The sequence below is a fragment of the Lontra canadensis genome, unplaced genomic scaffold (assembly GCF_010015895.1).
Source record: "Lontra canadensis isolate GAN:19392208 unplaced genomic scaffold, GSC_riverotter_1.0 scaffold114, whole genome shotgun sequence".
Taxonomy (NCBI): Eukaryota; Metazoa; Chordata; class Mammalia; order Carnivora; family Mustelidae; genus Lontra; species Lontra canadensis.
The window spans coordinates 958,547-975,592 of NW_022631108.1; the positions used below are offsets into that span (position 1 = coordinate 958,547).

Genomic DNA, 17,046 nt, shown 5'->3' on the forward strand with positions numbered 1-17,046 from the left:
TTCATCAAAATCAAAATCTTCTGCACAGCAAAGGAAACAGTCAACAAAACAAAGAGGCAACCCATGGAATGGGAGATGATATTTGCAAATGACAGTATAGACAAAAGGTTGATATCCAGGATCTATAAAGAACTCCTCAAACTCAACACACACAAAACAGATAATCATATCAAAAAATGGGCAGAAGATATGAACAGACACTTCTCCAATGAAGACATACAAATGGCTATCAGACACATGAAAGAATGTTCATCATCACTAGCCAACAGGGAGATTCAAATTAAAACCACATTGAGATATCACCTTACACCAGTTAGAATGGCCAAAATTAGCAAGACAGGAAACAACATGTGTTGGAGGGGATGTGGAGAAAGGGGAACCCTTTTACACTGTTGGTGGGAATGCAAGTTGGTGTAGCCTCTTTGGAGAACAGTGTGGAGATTCCTCAAGAAATTAAAAATAGAACTTCCCTATGACCCTGCAATTGCACTACTGGGTATTTACCCCAAAGATACAGATGTAGTGAAAAGAAGGGCCATCTGTACCCCAATGTTTACTTTTGCCATTTTAATTACTATGTATCTTTGTGTGGTCCTCCTTAGATTGATTTTGTTGGGGGCTCTCTGATCCTCCTGCATCTGGATGTCTGTTTTCCTTCTCAGATTAAGGAACTTTTTGGCTATCATTTCTTCAAATAAATTTTCTGCCCCCTTTTCTCACTCTTCCTTTTCTGGTATGTCTATAATGCAAATGTTATTATGATTGATTTCACTGACTTACCTTAACCTATTTTAATTTATTATTTTGTTTTTTTGCTGTCCAGTTTTATTGCTTTCCATTATTCTGTCTTCCTTCTCACTGATCCATTCTTTGCATTTTCTAGTCTATTATACATTCTCTCTAATATATTGTTAATTTCTGTTATTCTTCATCTCTGATTGTTTTTTTTTAATATTTTCTATCTCTGTTGAATGTCTTGCTGAGATCCTTTACTCTTTTCTCAAGTCCAGTTAGTATCTTTATGACCATTATTTTGAATTCTCTATCAGGTATATTGTTTATCTCTGTTTCATTTAGCTTTTTGGCTGTGTTTTTTATTTTTTTTTCATTTTCTCTCATTTGGGACATATTCTTCTATTTCCTCATTTTATCTACTTTCTGTTTGTTTCTATGGTTAGAAAATCAGCTATGTCTTCAGATCTTGAAACTATTGGCCTTGGGAAGAAGAGGTCCTGTAGTGCCCTGTAGTTTCCCTGTTCACCAGAACCAGGTGCTTCAGTGTTGTCTTCTATGTGTGTTGCATGTGCACTACTCTTTGTTTAAGTTGTGTTTGCCTTCAGTCCACTCAGCTGCAATGGCTCTTTGTGCTGTTGCAAACATGGTTTTTCCCATGGTTTAAGGGGCCAGTCTGGGGCACCTTGGTCTTATATTTGCATCATACCAGAAGTCTTCCCTCAGCCATTTGCTGAGGCTTAGGTTGCATTGAACTGTAGGGTGCTATTGCTGTGTTGTCTCCTGAGAGGATTTTCTTGGTGGGCAGGTCCTGCTGTCAGACCACATGTTTGCCTCAGTAGATCTGGTGAGTTTTCAGTGACTTTGAACTACAGTGTTCTCTCCTTATGCTTCCTTCTGTGAGGTTTTTTTTTTTTTTTTTTTTTGTGGCAGGGCCAACAGTCAGTTCAGATGTCTGCTCAGACCACTACTGGGGGTGTAGTTGAACTGGTGTGGGATGTTATCTTCCTCTTTTTCCAGGACACGCAGGTATCACTTTGGAGTAGTGCTAGTTACCTCTGGGGCTTATTGGATGAAAACTGGCCACAGCTACTTTGGAGGAACTCCTGCCAAGTGGGTTTGGTTGGATGGGGCAAGTCTGTAGGAGACCATAGGTGGGATGATCTTGGTGTTAGTAAGCTATGTGGGAACTGTTTATGCTGGTTCCTGCAGGTATCTGGGTATCATGGTTGGAGGGTGGGTTACAGAAATGGTGCCTGCCAGCTTTTTTGTTCTTGGATAAATCTCCTAAAGATCCTTGCTCCCACCCCCAGTGAATGTTCTCAGCTTAGTAAATAAATCACTTTTTCATATACCCAGGTGTTTTCAACCAGCAACCAGCTGCTTCTATGTTCTATCTTGCCAGAGTTGTTTATTATGTTGTTTCTTTAAGGGTAGGGATTCATTTTCTTCCTTCCAGCTTTCCCAGAGCTGAGCCTGGTGATTTTTAAAGTACCTGAAGTCAAGCCCCACTGATTGTAACAACTCATGAAGTTAAGTCCCACTTGTTTACAAAGCCAAATGTTACGTGGACTTGTCTTCCCATTACAGGTTCCTCATGTCTGGGGTCCCTGGCTTGGGGGATGTTCCTCTCCCTTCTTTGAAATTATGGTACACCTCCCATTTGTAGTTAGTCTCACCAGATGTTTGGTTACCAAATGGGTCTTTGCCTCTATTACCATTTTTGATGTGACCTTCTCTCTACAGTTAGGTGTGGAGAATCTGTTCTGCCAGTTTGGGATTGCTTTCTGGGTTAATTGCAATGATATGGCTGTTATTTACTTGTATTCATGGGAGCATGTGAACTTAGGATCCTCTTACTCTGCTATCTTCCCAAGCTCTCCCCAATTTTGCTCCTTTAGTATCAGACAAAGGCATTCTAACCCAGGTTGTGCATATGAAGAATAAAATAAGTGTGCTTCTTTTCCTACCTCTGGTGCAGTGGTGCTTACTGAAAAAGGCCCACAAATTTACATTGCTCTGAAGTCCAATATCACCTTCAAAGTTTCTAAATTTTTTGCTGTTGTAGTTACTAAAGGAATAGTAAAGTTAGATATTGAGGTATGTATTTAATTATCTCAAAAGACCATTTAAAAGTCAATTAAAAGTGAAAAATCATATTATTAAAGTGAAAGCCAGGAGATTTATCAGACCATAAACTTGTAAACAAGTTTATGGTCTGATATGAATATACAAAACCATTTATGTTTATTCTGGAGAATAAAATACAAAGCATTGCCTTAATATTTGACATTAGTTTTTGAATGCTGAAACTCTATTGGCTAAACAAAATAAAAACACCAAATGTATAATGAAAATGAGCTTGAATAGCTGATGTATTTTCAAAGGACTATTAGAAACCAAAGGAATGTATGTAAAGACTGTGGCATGGTAATGCCACAGAGTATTATATAGATATTAGAAATTATAAACACTAAAGTCCTTCAAATTTAATATTCTAGGATAGTATACAATATTCTTAAGATGTTTTTCCAAATAAAATCATAGGCTTTATTTCATGGTACTTGTGTTCATGTATTTAAAAAATTAAGCATATAGTTATTTAAACCTGTTTTGTAAAATAAACAAATAAATCATTGAAAAAACCTTCACTTTTACTCCTTATTTTGAAGGTAGAAAATGGTTCAGCAGGATATCATAGCAAATTAAGAAACTGAGTTCTGGAGTCAGACTGCCTAGATTTGAACCCTAGTTCTGATCCTTACTAGCTGTCTGACAAAGGGCAAGTTACTTAATTTCTTTGTGTCTCAGTTTTTAAATCAGAAAAATAGGAGTAAGAATAGTATATATATTACAGGGCAATTATAAACATTAAATGAGGTAATATAGATAAAACACTTAAAACAGAATAAAAGGTCATTAATTAAGTACCATGATTTAAAGGCATAGTTTTCAATCTCAAGGAACTGATAATTCCATAAAGTGATAAGTCCACTTTGGGAGAAAATACTTATACATAAGAAAAAACTAGAAAATAATTATTAAACAGTTTCATACAAGATATAAACATAAATGATGTAAAGAACAAAAACAAATTTGTGGTTAGCTTGTAGGTATGCTTCTCTGTGGGAGAAAGTGGGACTGCTAGCAAAAGTGAGAACATAAGAAAACACCGAGAAGTGGGAATAAGTAAGACACAAGTTTTTTTAATTTGCATTAGAATTTAATTATGCCCATATTTTGTTCTAAATCTTTCAAAATTTAGAATCGATGTTGTAAATATGAATTGGTATATTTAAGTAACAAAACCATTTATAAGTACTTTAGAATTAAAGGTAAAACTTTAACATATGAATGTTAATATACATATGTATGTTATGATCACATTTGAGTTTCAAAAATGCCCTGTAAAAAAAAGGCAAGACAAGTGTTTTTATTACCATTTTACAAATGAGGAAGTTGAAAATCAGAATTCATCTCACTTGCTTAAAGTTACACCACTAGTAAGTACTAGAGACCAGATTAGCAACCAGGTCTTCTGCTTCCAATTTAGTGCTCTTCCATCACACTATACTTACTGAATAGCGGAAAGGTAAGAACACGAGTAATGAAGACTGAATGTTTTGGCAGATATTATGTTTGATCTTCACCTCAAACAGGGAAAAAAAGGGTATAGGATAAAATTGTAGATACTGCCAAATCTCAGGTATTTTAAAAATAAATGGATACCAGTTAGATATACTATGCCTTAGAGGTCCTCTTTCTTTTTGTTTTGAGTGTTTTCCTAAGGGGTTGCAACATTAGAAGTGAAATAGAAATAACATACACATGGGAGATTCAGATAGAATCCTTTCATAGCTTTTTTTTTTCACCATTATCATTTATTTTCTCTGAGGTAATGTGCCTTTTGAAACACAGAATGAAGGAACAGACCACACTTCAGCAAAAACTTGCCCATGAATATTATATTTCAGCCTTAATCAAGTTAGTATGTTTAAAGAACAAAGCTTCCACTGTAATATAAAACCCGATGTAAACATCTCCTTGATATTTCTATCTACTTGCCAATAGAGAAGAAAAAGTACGAAATAATAATAAAACTTGTAATTAACTTCCATGCATAAGTGCATGTCATAGAGCAAAATCTCTGATATAGTTACATAAATATAAGTACTTCCAAAACAACTTATAGTATCAACATTCAAATTTTATTAAAAAACCCACTGTAGGTAGTTTTGATCCCAATAAGCCTGTAGAAAAGTAAAACCCTTTCCCTCTTCTTTAGATAAATTTTAAATTGCTTCTGTTCCTATATGGGACTATCAGTTGTTTGGTTCTTAAGGAAGAATTGTAGGGAGAGAATTCCCTGTAAGAACTTCAATAAGCTACAAAAACTCCATCATTCTCTTTTGAGGGCCTGGGTCAGGAGCAGAAGGAAATTGGACACAAACTAGCTTTTGACCAAATTCATATTCCTCAGTTTCCAGGTTGCACATTGCATGGAGTCTTTAGGGCCATTTGGCTGCATATTAGGGTGTTCTAGCACTTGCATATTCTGTTTTGGAAGAAATGGCCCTACTTTGCCTAGTCATTCAACACTACAAAGAAAGAGGGTGACAGGACATTTTATGTAACTCCTGGATCATTTCAGTTCTCATCTAACGGCACGCGTGCAAAGGAATATGTTAGAGTGATTGGGGACTAATTGCTAATTTTGTATCTTAAAGGACTAGTTCTTATCCTTTGTGAAGCTTTTATTTGAGGGAGAAAACTTTGGTCTCAGATCCATTTTTTACAATGCCAAGACAAAAATGTTCTTCACCTTTCAGTGAATGATCAAAAAACTACTTATAATTTAGTTAATAGTTGTGGACTGAATTTTTAAAACTTAAAATATCCTTAGGACCTCTAACAATGTGGATTCATAAATGAGATATATTTATAGGCATATATGCAGTTAAGTACTTATAAATTATTAATGGAAATACTCATATTTTGTAGATAATTTGAGGTAATATTTGGGAAACTCTTTTCAATGATTTTAATTGGAAATGGGTTTAAATTATTCTCTACATGTTTCTTCTCCTTTTTCTGGCAAAGAGCCCTTTTTCTTGGTTACATAAGTCACACTGGACAAGGAATGCTTTCTAAATGTAGACAGTCTTCTCCTAAAGCTCCCCCCTGAAAAGAAATATAAGAGAGGGTCAAAGCAACAATTTGATGCAGCCAGAGACAAAGTTATGACCACTGACTTCTGCATTCTAAGAACAGAATCACAAGGTTTAGTTTCATTGTGTAAAAAATGAAGGTGGATGGTGCGTTGAATATGATATGGCATGAAGCTAATAAAAAAGGCAGCTGTCACAACTATGATCATTCCTACAGCTTTTTTGCGGCTTGATAGATTTTTCTTCAGTGAATTTTTAAGTAAGGTTAAAATGATCATTGTGTAACAGACAATTATAATAACAAAAGGAATGATAAATCCAACAAACAATGACACATAATGCAAGACCAAAACATAATTTTTAGCTTGATTGTCCTGTGGAGGCTCAAAGCACTTGGTATTGTTTTTGTCATCTTTGTAAGTTTTGGACATAAGAAATGGAGAACTGGTCAAAATCACAAAAATCCAAATGCCAACACATACAAACCTGGCTTTCTTCTGTGTAATCAAATTAATGTTCTGGACTGGAAAAACAATTGCAATACACCGGAAAAAGCTCATGGCTGTCATAAAGAAGATACTACAATAGAGGTTGACATACAAGGCATAGGTGCTGAGACGGCACAAAAAGTCACCAAAAAGCCAAATGCCTTTGTGAACATAATAGACTACACGGAGAGGCAGTGTACACACACACAGTAGATCTGCTACTGCTAAATTAATCATGTATACTTGGAAAGCTGACTTCTTGTGATATGTTTTTATGAGGACATAGAGCACAAAGCTATTTCCAAAGAAACCCACAACAGAGATCATAGAGTACAAGGTGGAATACACTTGATTGCGGAAGTCATCAATAGTGTCATTGCACGTGTTGTTATTGGCAGAAGATAATGTCAGATTCCCGACTCCATCCATGTTTCTCTAGGACTGTCTCCTTGGTACCTAAAATATATATATATACTATATATATATATGTATATATATATATACATATATATATATATATCTCCTTGTCAATTTTTATTAGATAATAAATTACAGGGCTTATTAAGATTTCATTTTATATTGTCATTATATATACTTTTTGACCATGGAAGGAAGCAGAGATGGTGGGGCAATAAAGAGGGATTCAGCAGCACCTTGCTTCCAGGAGAAGGGTTTGGGTCCTATAGGCATCAAGAAAACTCTTTTTCCCTCCTTTCCCACCCAAGTTTGTTTAATGGACTTCCTTCTAATCTTCAAAACCTAGCCAGGATAACTCTGCTTTTCTTTTAATTCATATTACTCTTGTGCTATTCTGTAAATCTTCCTTTTTAATTTTCTATTAGATAAAATCTTTAATGATAGTCATTTTTCATAAATATAAATATCCATATATCCATCCTTTATCTATCTACAGCTATCTATCTATCATCATCTATCTACTGGAAGAGCATTGGATTTTCTTGGAGAATAGAATCTAGGTGAAAATACTCAGTTCCCAGAGGAACCTGGGTGGCTCTGTGGGTTAAAGCCTCTGCCTTCAGCTCAGGTCATGATGCCAGGGTCCTGGGATTGAGCCCCACATTGTGCTTTCTGCTCAGCAGGGAGCCTGCTTCCTCCTCTCTCTCTGCCTGCCTGTCTGCCTACTTGTGATCTCTCTCTGTCAAATAAATAAATAAATAAAATCTTAAAGAAAAAAAAAGAAAATACTTGGTTTCTTCAAGAAAAGGGCTTCCTAGGTAACATCTGCTGGTTGATGCTCATTTAATTATTTTAATGAGGGAAAATTCCAAAGAGGTAAAAAAAACATTTTTAAAAAATCTGCACCATAAGTTAAGGCCCTGAGGAAAGATGTAACATAACTAGTTAAAATATACTTTCTGGGTAAGGATATTGTTACAGCTGTTTATTCTTGCTCTCTTCCTAGACTCACTCTCAAAGCCATACTATTCAATGATGCATGGTCATTTCTTTCATACCAAGAGGTTGTTACTTGGTATAGGTTAGTTAAGCTATATCAAGGCAGTCAATTAAGGTATTAAACAAGCTCTGATCAGATAGCTCTAGGCCTAGGGATGAGACAATGTGAAAATAACTTCTAGTGTTCCTCCAGATTCTTTAATTCTTTAAGAAAGTGGGAGCAACTCATCAATATAGAATATGGTGGATAACCTTTTCTTTTTGGGGATAATCTTTGATTAAAGTCTGATTTCTTGGCCTTTTACACAGTTCTTTCTCCCTAGTAAAAGAAAGTTGGGGTTTGTAAGGTGGTAAGACTGCTTGAACATGCAAGAACTCCCAACAATGGAGGGGATTGATCTTGTCTCTGAATTAGAAATAATGAAACGAACAGCTATAGGAATGGTTGTAGGTGGGATATAACTTCCAGGTTTACTACTGCTAACAACTTAGCTAATTGTTTCATTTTTTCCTTTAATTGAAAAATGTCATAATTTTTCACCAAGAACTGTTGGTATATGACAAAAAATTGAGGATGAATCATTCTGAGGGTGGATATCTAAGGTCAAAGAGATAAATGAGTTGACAATTCCCAACTTCTGCATTATTTCTCAGTTTGCTTTCCAGTTACCTGCCTCTGTCACCATTGGTTCCCTGAACTCAGGTGCAATTGTGGAAAAGAGGGAAACTGCCTAAACTTAAGTCTTTCCCGGTTAGCCCTATTGCTAGGTTTTCCACAAATTGTGCAGTTATGATGAGGCACTAGATGGCGCGGTTGAGATTTTTTTGCTATACCTTTCGAGAACTACACTTGAAAGGTGTTAGATTAATTACCATCTGTCTTTCCTATCACAATCAATCCCCACAACATCTTTCTAAAAGCTCTAAATTGTCCATATACTGGGGGTTCTTCCAACTATATCATATTCTGTTCTAAAAACTTCAGTGGTCCCTGAGGGCTTTCAGGATAAAATCCAAACTTCTTGGCATGGTATTTAAGGCTCTCTATAGTCTAGTTTCAACTAAATTTTCCTAGCTTCTCTCTCACTTTTCTTCTTTGCACACCCTATAATTCAATGAAACAACTATTTTACTATGCTAGGGACATGTGCTACATGTTTTCTCACCTGACTGTCTTTTTTTCATGCCATTTCTTTTGCCTAAAATACTCTTTCCACCATCTAGGTATATGCACAAACTCGAATTACACCCTTTTTGGGTGTAAAGACTTTAAGACTTTCCTCATTCTCCTTCCAAAGTAATTTCTATCATTTTCCCTTCTAGAGAACTCTAAATTTCTCTTTCAGATCAATGATTTGTATGTATATGTTATCTTCCCTTATAGACTATCTGGTTGATATATAAGAAGGCATGTCACACAAGGCTAAGACATATATACTTTGATCATAAGTGTTCAACAAATGCTAATTGAGTGAATGAGTGAATGAATAAATGAATGATGAACAAGTTTGTCATTTTAAATTATTATTTATCATTCAAAACCACTTAGAGTTATCTTTGCATTCCAGTATCATTTAAAATCTTTCTAGCCTCAGAGCCTAAAGTTGCTTCTTAAGGTATTAAGGAAGGAACTAAATCGTAATGCTAACTGTAAGATTGAAAAAACATTCATATCTTGACACAGAATAATCATTTATTTGTTTTTGTGTTAAATATTATAAATTTGACATTCCAGATCTTTGAATGAAAGGTGCCAAATAAAACTGATAAATTAATGGACAGCAGATGGTCATTAGTCCCATTAATACATTTTCCAGTCCTTACAGACCAAAATAAACTTTCCTAGTAATGTTGGTATCTTAGGTTCAATTGTTTATTTATAACTAAGTCAAATCAATGACTTGTATCAGGTCATAAAAAGAAAATTGTAGAACTTTCAAACAAGTAATGATTCATAGAAGGATAGAGATCATGTAGTCTAAGCCACTCATTTCACAAATTATGGCTTTGCTTACCTTAAACAGCATTTAATTTATTTTTATAGAATTTACTGTGATCCCCAAATAATGAGACCCACACTATATGAATTCAGAGATACCTAATTCCTATCCCTGCCTTCAAGTAGCTCAAAGTCTGGGTGGGGGGTGATAACTCAGAAGTATGGAAAACTTAAAATACAGTATGGTAAGAACTATCTTAGAACAAAGAAAATGGGCTATTAACTGGTCAATATAAACAAACAATAAACACAAAATTAATTTTTTTGTGCAGATGACAAAGGAATTTACTTTGTTAAGATAATTTGCAAGTTGAAGAAACAAGATTGATTTAGAAAGTGGAACCATACCTCTTTCTGACACTGCAGTGCCTTTCACGAATTTTCCTAGTTAGTGGTCAGTGATTCTTATGATGTAATTTCAGATGAAGCCTAAAATGAAATCACAAGATTGAAAAGAAAGTCAGTGACCTTAGAAGGAGTCCAGAAGGGTCATGGGAATTTAGTGGCCTTAAGTACAGATCCAGGGTGTGTCATGGGACATCGCAGCTTTACTGACAGATTTGGGTCTAGTTATTTGATTCCTTCCATGCCTCTTTCTTTCTTCTACTATCATTTTTACATCCCCAGGGGATGGGGGTGGAACTTTGAGTATGGACCAGGGCTGATCACAAATTTTTGTTGCTCTGTGCAGGAAGCTTCTGTATCTAAAGATGAACCCAGGATTATAAAAATACTCTCCTCTCTATGAAACCATGATATTTCCCCTATTTTCTCTTCTAAAATGTTTGTTATTAAGTTCAAGGGGGAAATAATTTGGAAGTTCATATACAAGGATCTGGTTTTTTAGGAAAAAGCATTAGAACATTAAAAATATCAAATATATCTATCTGGAATGGCTTATGGACAGTTTTTCTTGAAGGAATTATAGATTAGAAGACCTTGGGCCCTTGTCCCTAAAATCTCACAGTATCAGTTATTGTTTATATCATTAATTTGGCATATTTATATGCCTTCAGAAATCAACTGTTTTACAGTTTGTATTGTTAAATTTTCATGAGTATATGCTTCTCTTTAATTAAACTATATCAGAAAATCTAACGAAGTGTAACAAATCTCCAAGAAATAAACAAATAAGGGCTTTTGTGAAATGGTAGCAACCTGAACAACCCTCCCCCCCATTTATGTTTCCCTATGGCAATTTTCATCCCTGAATGCGGGCACCACATAGGCTGGCCACTTTTCATTTATCTGTGGCCTAAGTACCAAAAAATAAATATCTTCCAGTTTATCCTTAGCAAGTATCAACACACCAGACTTTTCTAAAAGAACTCTGTTGAAAAAAAAAAAAGAAATCAAATGGAAAATAAAGGAAATTAATAATATAAAATGGAGACAAGTTTTAAAAGTAGGAATACGAACCTACAGCTCTAATATTGCTGTTTGAATCCACTCTGTATTCAAAAAACCATTTTTTAGATCCTTTCCAATTTATTTTCCCTTTCTGAATTTCCCTTCTTCTCCCAATAAGGAATTGTTATAGATAACTTACTACTAGCAGTCTGGGTGAAGTATGGGCTGCAGGTGAGGAACTAGTCAAACTGAGTTGGCTTTTTATTTTTTTACTTAGTCAATAAATTTTCTTTTTTGTTTAGCTTGCCCTAGATATCTGTAATCAATAAAGGTATACTGACTGAATATTGAATGAAAAAATTCTGAGCCCAAGATTATATGATTTCACTCATCTATGGAGAAAATTAACTTTACTCTGTCACAATTTTGTGTTTAGTCAAAGCTTATATTTTTTCCTAGCGTGGAAAGAGAAAGAAAGTTTGTGAGCTTCTAAGACCCATCTATGAGAAGTGTAGTTTTACCAGGCTAATGTGCTAGTTATCTATATCCATGGAAGTTGTACAATTATAGTTTAGTTCACGGTACATGCACAAGAGATTACATGCCACATTGTCTGCGCAACAGTGTTTCCTCAAATTTGGGATTCTGACATATCTTCTATTATTATTATTATTTTTTTTTTTAGAAATTCTGAGCTTTGCATATAGCAGGCACTCAATACTTTCACTCTTTGCCTTTTTTTTCTAGTTTCCTCAAGGACTCTTGTCTCTGGCAGTAGCTTCTGCTAAAATTGGATTCTACCATTCTTATCTGGGTGATTGGGTGGGTAGACATCAGGCCAATAAGTGAAAGTGTGGATATACAATTTTTGATTTTAATTATTTAGTTTAGGTTTTATTTAGATTTTTTTTTGGGTCACCTTAAATCCATGAGTGTGTGTGTGTATGTGTGTGTATTCTTTCTTCAGGCTTTAGCCTCCAATGAACCTATAACCTGATCAAGCAAGCTCCAGTGAATGAGGGAAGTAAGAGATTCAGAAATAATCTGACAATACAAGGTCCCAATTCACATACGTTACTCTTTGTTGTTGCTGCACTGGAACTACCTATAAACAAGAATGACTTATACATTTTGTACTAAGTGTGGTCTGGGTTGAGCTGGGGATCTACCTACCTAGGCTGGTGTCTTCTATTAAGTGAAGGTAGTAATAGTATTTCTTCTTTTATTTCTGGTCAAACAAAAAGCCATTCCTCTTCCTCTCAATCCAATTTAGTACGTTTCTCCATTGATGTCCTGCAGTGTTTTGTTTGTACTATTCTTGCTAATTTTCATTTATTGTTTTGTGTCATAGTCATAATTCCCACCCCAATTCCACTAGACTTAAAGAGCAATAACCAAGTCTTATTCTTTCTGTATTTCATGCTGTGCACAGTTCAGTGTGTTTTAAATATCAGTTGGTTTGAATTAATCAATTTTCTATAAACTTTTAGTGATGTTTTACCCAAATCAGAGGGAATCCTTGCATGGAGAAAGACAATGAACCTGGTGGAAAGTTTGTAGGACTGATAGGCCCAAGACCTGGATCATACCTCAGGCTATCGTGGATGATTAATTGTGCAATCTTGAGTAAATTACTTCCTCCCTATGATCTCTTCACTTATCTGCATTTCAATAGGTTTATATTATATATCTCTGAATTTCCTTTCAGTTTGCCATTCTAGAAATCTATCATTTTCCTTGGTTTAAATTTTGGTATCATTTTCCTTGGTTTAAAGGAATTTTTTTTCCTTGTTTAATCTTAGGAACAAAAGGAGCAAGTAAGATGAGAGATCTATGGCTTTAGTGAAGAAGAACATGGACAAAAGCCTGGTTTTTAAATAATATTTTCAATAATGCAAATAATGTTTGCAAGCTTGATTTAAGACTAGTAGGTGTTCCCTGAGTTTTAGGTGAACATCTGAGAGATATACCCTATCCCTCTTTGATTATATTAGCTGTTCTCAGGATCCAAATTTGGCCACGCCCTCTAAAGGCAACACAGAAGTTCTAGCTTTGACAGTGGTTTCTAAACTAAGTGCTAATCTTATGATGTAAAGTTGTCCCACTTTCTAGGACATTTTTCTCACTGGCCTTACCCCTTTTGGTATATAATAACAGGTTACAACATCTCTTGTTCTGGCAGTATTATCACCATTCTTTAGATCTTCTAACAGAGAAACTTCTAAAGTCATCTTTGTTCTTTCCTTTTTGTCATCTTTTCTATGAGATGCCCCTCGTGCTTGATCATATGGTGTTAGGGTTGCAGGACCAACAATACATCCATCCATATCTCGGCTAATACATGACATCTATCCTGCAAAATATCTAACAAGCCTTAATTTCTTTTAAATGACTATCTGATACTACATTTTACTCTTTGTTTTCTTCATTCTCTTTCATTACTGGTACTATTTCTTCACTTCTGGCTCTCCTTACCTCATACATAGATGACATAATTACCTGCTTTCTACATGTACCTTGTATTTTAGCCATCCTGAACTGTAATTCCTGGAGAGGTTTCTCATACCCTATTAATTTCAGGCCTTTTTGCCTCAAAATCATCTTACACATTACTGCCACACTGGTCATTCTTTAAAAAAAAATTAAAATTATTCTTCACACCAGTCATTCTTTAACTTTGGTTGCACTTGTCTTTTGGCTGCTCAAGAGCCTACAATGACTATAATAAAATCCCAGCCTTATGTTTCAGGCAACCTCTTCCACAATCTAACCTTAGTCTCCTATCCAACCTTCTGTCTTACAGAGAAAGATAACAATGACAGAAGCCAAAGAAGTATTAGTAGTTGGTAAAAGAAAAAAAAAATCCACTATTAAGTACTAAGGAGAGCCTAGGGCTGTCAGAAGGAGAGCCCTGAAATAAACTGTGGGGTCTTTTTGGATGTATAGTTTTTTCAAACTAAGATGCAATGCAGAATGAAAGTGACAGCCTAACTATTGAAATAGTCACTCTTGGCCAGACTTGGGTCAGGGACAAGGTTATCCTGACATACAAGTTTAAAATTATGATTGTTTTGACAGGCATGTTCCTTGAGTGTAGTATAGGGAGCCACCAAATTAAGCCAATATCCCTGCTGTTCAGATCAGTGATTTTTTTCTCCCGGAGATTATGCCTTATAGTACCAAGGTTTAAATTGTTTTTAATGTTATCCTGTCATCATTTCCACGTATCCATGGTTTTTACCCAACTCCTTCCCCCCAGGCCCACCTCCAGCCCTGCACTACTTGAACCATATTTTGAGCAATGAAACATCTATTTTGACCTTGTTATTGATCCAATCTAAACAAATCATAAACCTTTTTTTTTTTACTTTTAAGTAATATCTTTGGAGATAATCAAGTATACTTGATATCTCTAATAATCCTAATCAGGGGAGATGCCAGGGCCAACTTTGATCAACAGAATGACAGGTAGGAGTTTGTTTGTGTTCTGGCCTTTGGACTCTAAAATGGTCTTATGGGATGATCTTACTTCTGAAATTTGGCTCCCAAAAAACTGTGAGAAAATTTTTAATAGTTATATTAATCTAAATTTGGGGACTTTACACTATGATTGTATTTTGTTGGACTAAAGCAAATTACAAATCATTTTACTTGGGAAAAGGACTCTCTTATTGGGGTTATTAAGTGCCCCCAAAACCAAAATAATCTGCATAAGGAGAGAGATATACATTCTATAAGGAACAGGAATATAATGTGGAAATTTACACGGAGTCTACTATGTTTTCCAAAATATAGGAAGAAAGTGAAATAATTCAAAATTAGAGGGAAAGGAACATGATTGATTTTAAGATAAGTTGGTTTTAAAAAATGTATGTTTTTGAGAAAGGTAGATGTAGGTTATGGTGTTGAGGGGTAGCAGAAAATTTCTTCAGTTTATATCATGGATAAACAAGAGGACTGCAGTTGTTTAAAATACCCCAAACTCCACAAAGAGGTCATAAACTCACTTTATTTTAAAGTTTAGAATTTGAGGGGTGCCTGGGTGGCTTAGTTGGTTAAACATCTAGCTTCAGCTCAAGTCATGATCCCAGGGTCCTGGAATTGAGCCCCACATTGGGCTCCTTGCTCAGTGGGGAACCTGCTTTTCTGTCCCCCTCCTGCCACTCCCCCTGCTTGTGCTCCTTCTGTCTCTGTCAAATAAATAAATAAAATCTAAAAAAAAAATAAAGTTTGGAATTTGAAGAAATGTCCAATTAGAAAATATTTAGGTTTAAAAACAATCTTAGGAAGAATGTGGTCATTGATTTTAAATGTTTCCAAAAGATGAAAGAGAATGAAATTCATAAAATGGTGATTGGATTTGGTAATTAGGAGGCCAGTGGTGACCTTAGAGAATACATTTACAATAGAATACTGAGTTTAGAAAAAATATACGAGGGTTAAAACTTTTAATCGGACTTTTTGGTCTCCATTTAGATAACCATTATCAATAAAAAGAGAAAAAGTATGAATGAAGATATATTAGTTTTCTATTGATGTATAACAAATTATCATAAACTTAAAACAACACCAACTTATTTTCTCTTAGTTACCATGGTTTAGGAGTTCAGGTATGAGTTATCTGGGTCTTCTGCTTAGGGTCTTACACAGCAGCAATCAAGTTGTCAGCCAGAAATCTGACCTCACTGGAGGCTAAGGATCCTTTTCCAAGATCACTGGTTGTTGGCAGAATTCATTCCTTGTTTTTGTGTGATTAAGCCCTGTTTTCTTGCTGACTATTGACCCGGAACCACTCTCAGCTCCTAGAGGTCACCGTCAGGCCCATGACACATAACCCCCTTCTCTCACAACATGGTTATTTGATTTGCTTTCTTCCAGGATATCAGGAGAGTGATCTCTCTGTTCAATTCTTTCTGAATTCATTCTATTAACTTAAGGTCTTTTGTGGGAGCTGGGGGCTGGTCTTCTTTTGAAGTGCTCACCTGATTAAATAGTGCCACCCAGGACAACTTCTTGTTTGGTTAACTGAAAGCCAACTGATTGGTACTCCAACACATGAATGAAATTCCCTCATATTTGTAGTCCCATCCACATTCAAGGGGAGTTGATTTTATAGAGTTGTTCACAAGGGAGAAAGAATCCTGGAGCCATCTTTAAATTCCACCTTCCAAAGAAGAAATGTCTAGGAGGGATTTTCTAGGGAGGAAAGTGTTGTCCAAAGGCAAGCTAGAAAAATCTACAAAGAGTAGCAGCAATAGAAGTGTGGGTTTATACATAGAAATGCAAGGATAATTGGTTAAAGTTCTTCAAGTGGGTGTTCATTTCTTCTCAGACACTTTTTTTCCTGCTAAGGTGGGAGTGAAACAGTTGTAGTCGGCATATAAATGCTCTAACAGAAAAAGATGATCAGAAATCTTTGCCTAGAGTCCAGGTGAAGTCTCCTGGTTAACTTAGAGGAAAAGCTAGGAATGAAACTGAAAGCTTCCAGATAAAGGCACGATTTTTCAATATGGAAAGAAGCTCTTTTAAAAAGGCACAAAATGCCATTAAAGAAACTCAATGGGGAAATAGATCATCCAGTTGTTCAATATTGGGTAGCCTTTAGTATGGAGGAACAGACTATGCCTTACTTCCATAAATGTTACAGAACAGTAATGCAGTTACATTTTTCTCAGGAATGTATACATTTCTGAGACTTTGGCTAGTACATCCCTAGGTATCTACTCTTAGTTAATAGAGTGAAATGGAAATGGTCTATGACTATGCAATGGCAGATGAAAACTTAACTAAATTTAATTTAATTGAGCAAAACTCTTCTGTTTTAATTATTTGATTAATGGCTTATTGTTTGTCATGAATAGAATAAAATGAAATGTCTATTGAGTCCTGTCTA

At 35.4% G+C, this 17,046-nt stretch overlaps 1 protein-coding gene across 2 annotated transcripts in view; it reads right to left on the reverse strand.

Annotated features, from left to right (window-relative positions):
- Positions 1-4,366: 4,366 nt before the first annotated feature.
- The window catches only part of CYSLTR1 (cysteinyl leukotriene receptor 1), a 37,393-nt gene continuing 24,713 nt past the window's right edge, over positions 4,367-17,046 (reverse strand). The window contains exons 1-3 of one of the 2 annotated variants that reach the window (XM_032840629.1): positions 12,327-12,399; positions 10,152-10,232; positions 4,367-6,844 (exon numbers count right to left, since the gene is read on the reverse strand). In XM_032840629.1, coding sequence (XP_032696520.1) covers positions 5,795-6,817 — 1,023 coding nt within the window. In that variant the 5' untranslated portion in view covers positions 6,818-6,844; positions 10,152-10,232; positions 12,327-12,399 and the 3' untranslated portion in view covers positions 4,367-5,794. Of the gene's footprint in view, positions 6,845-10,151; positions 10,233-12,326; positions 12,400-17,046 lie in introns of those variants that run through there. The other variant, XM_032840628.1, reaches the window with a different exon arrangement.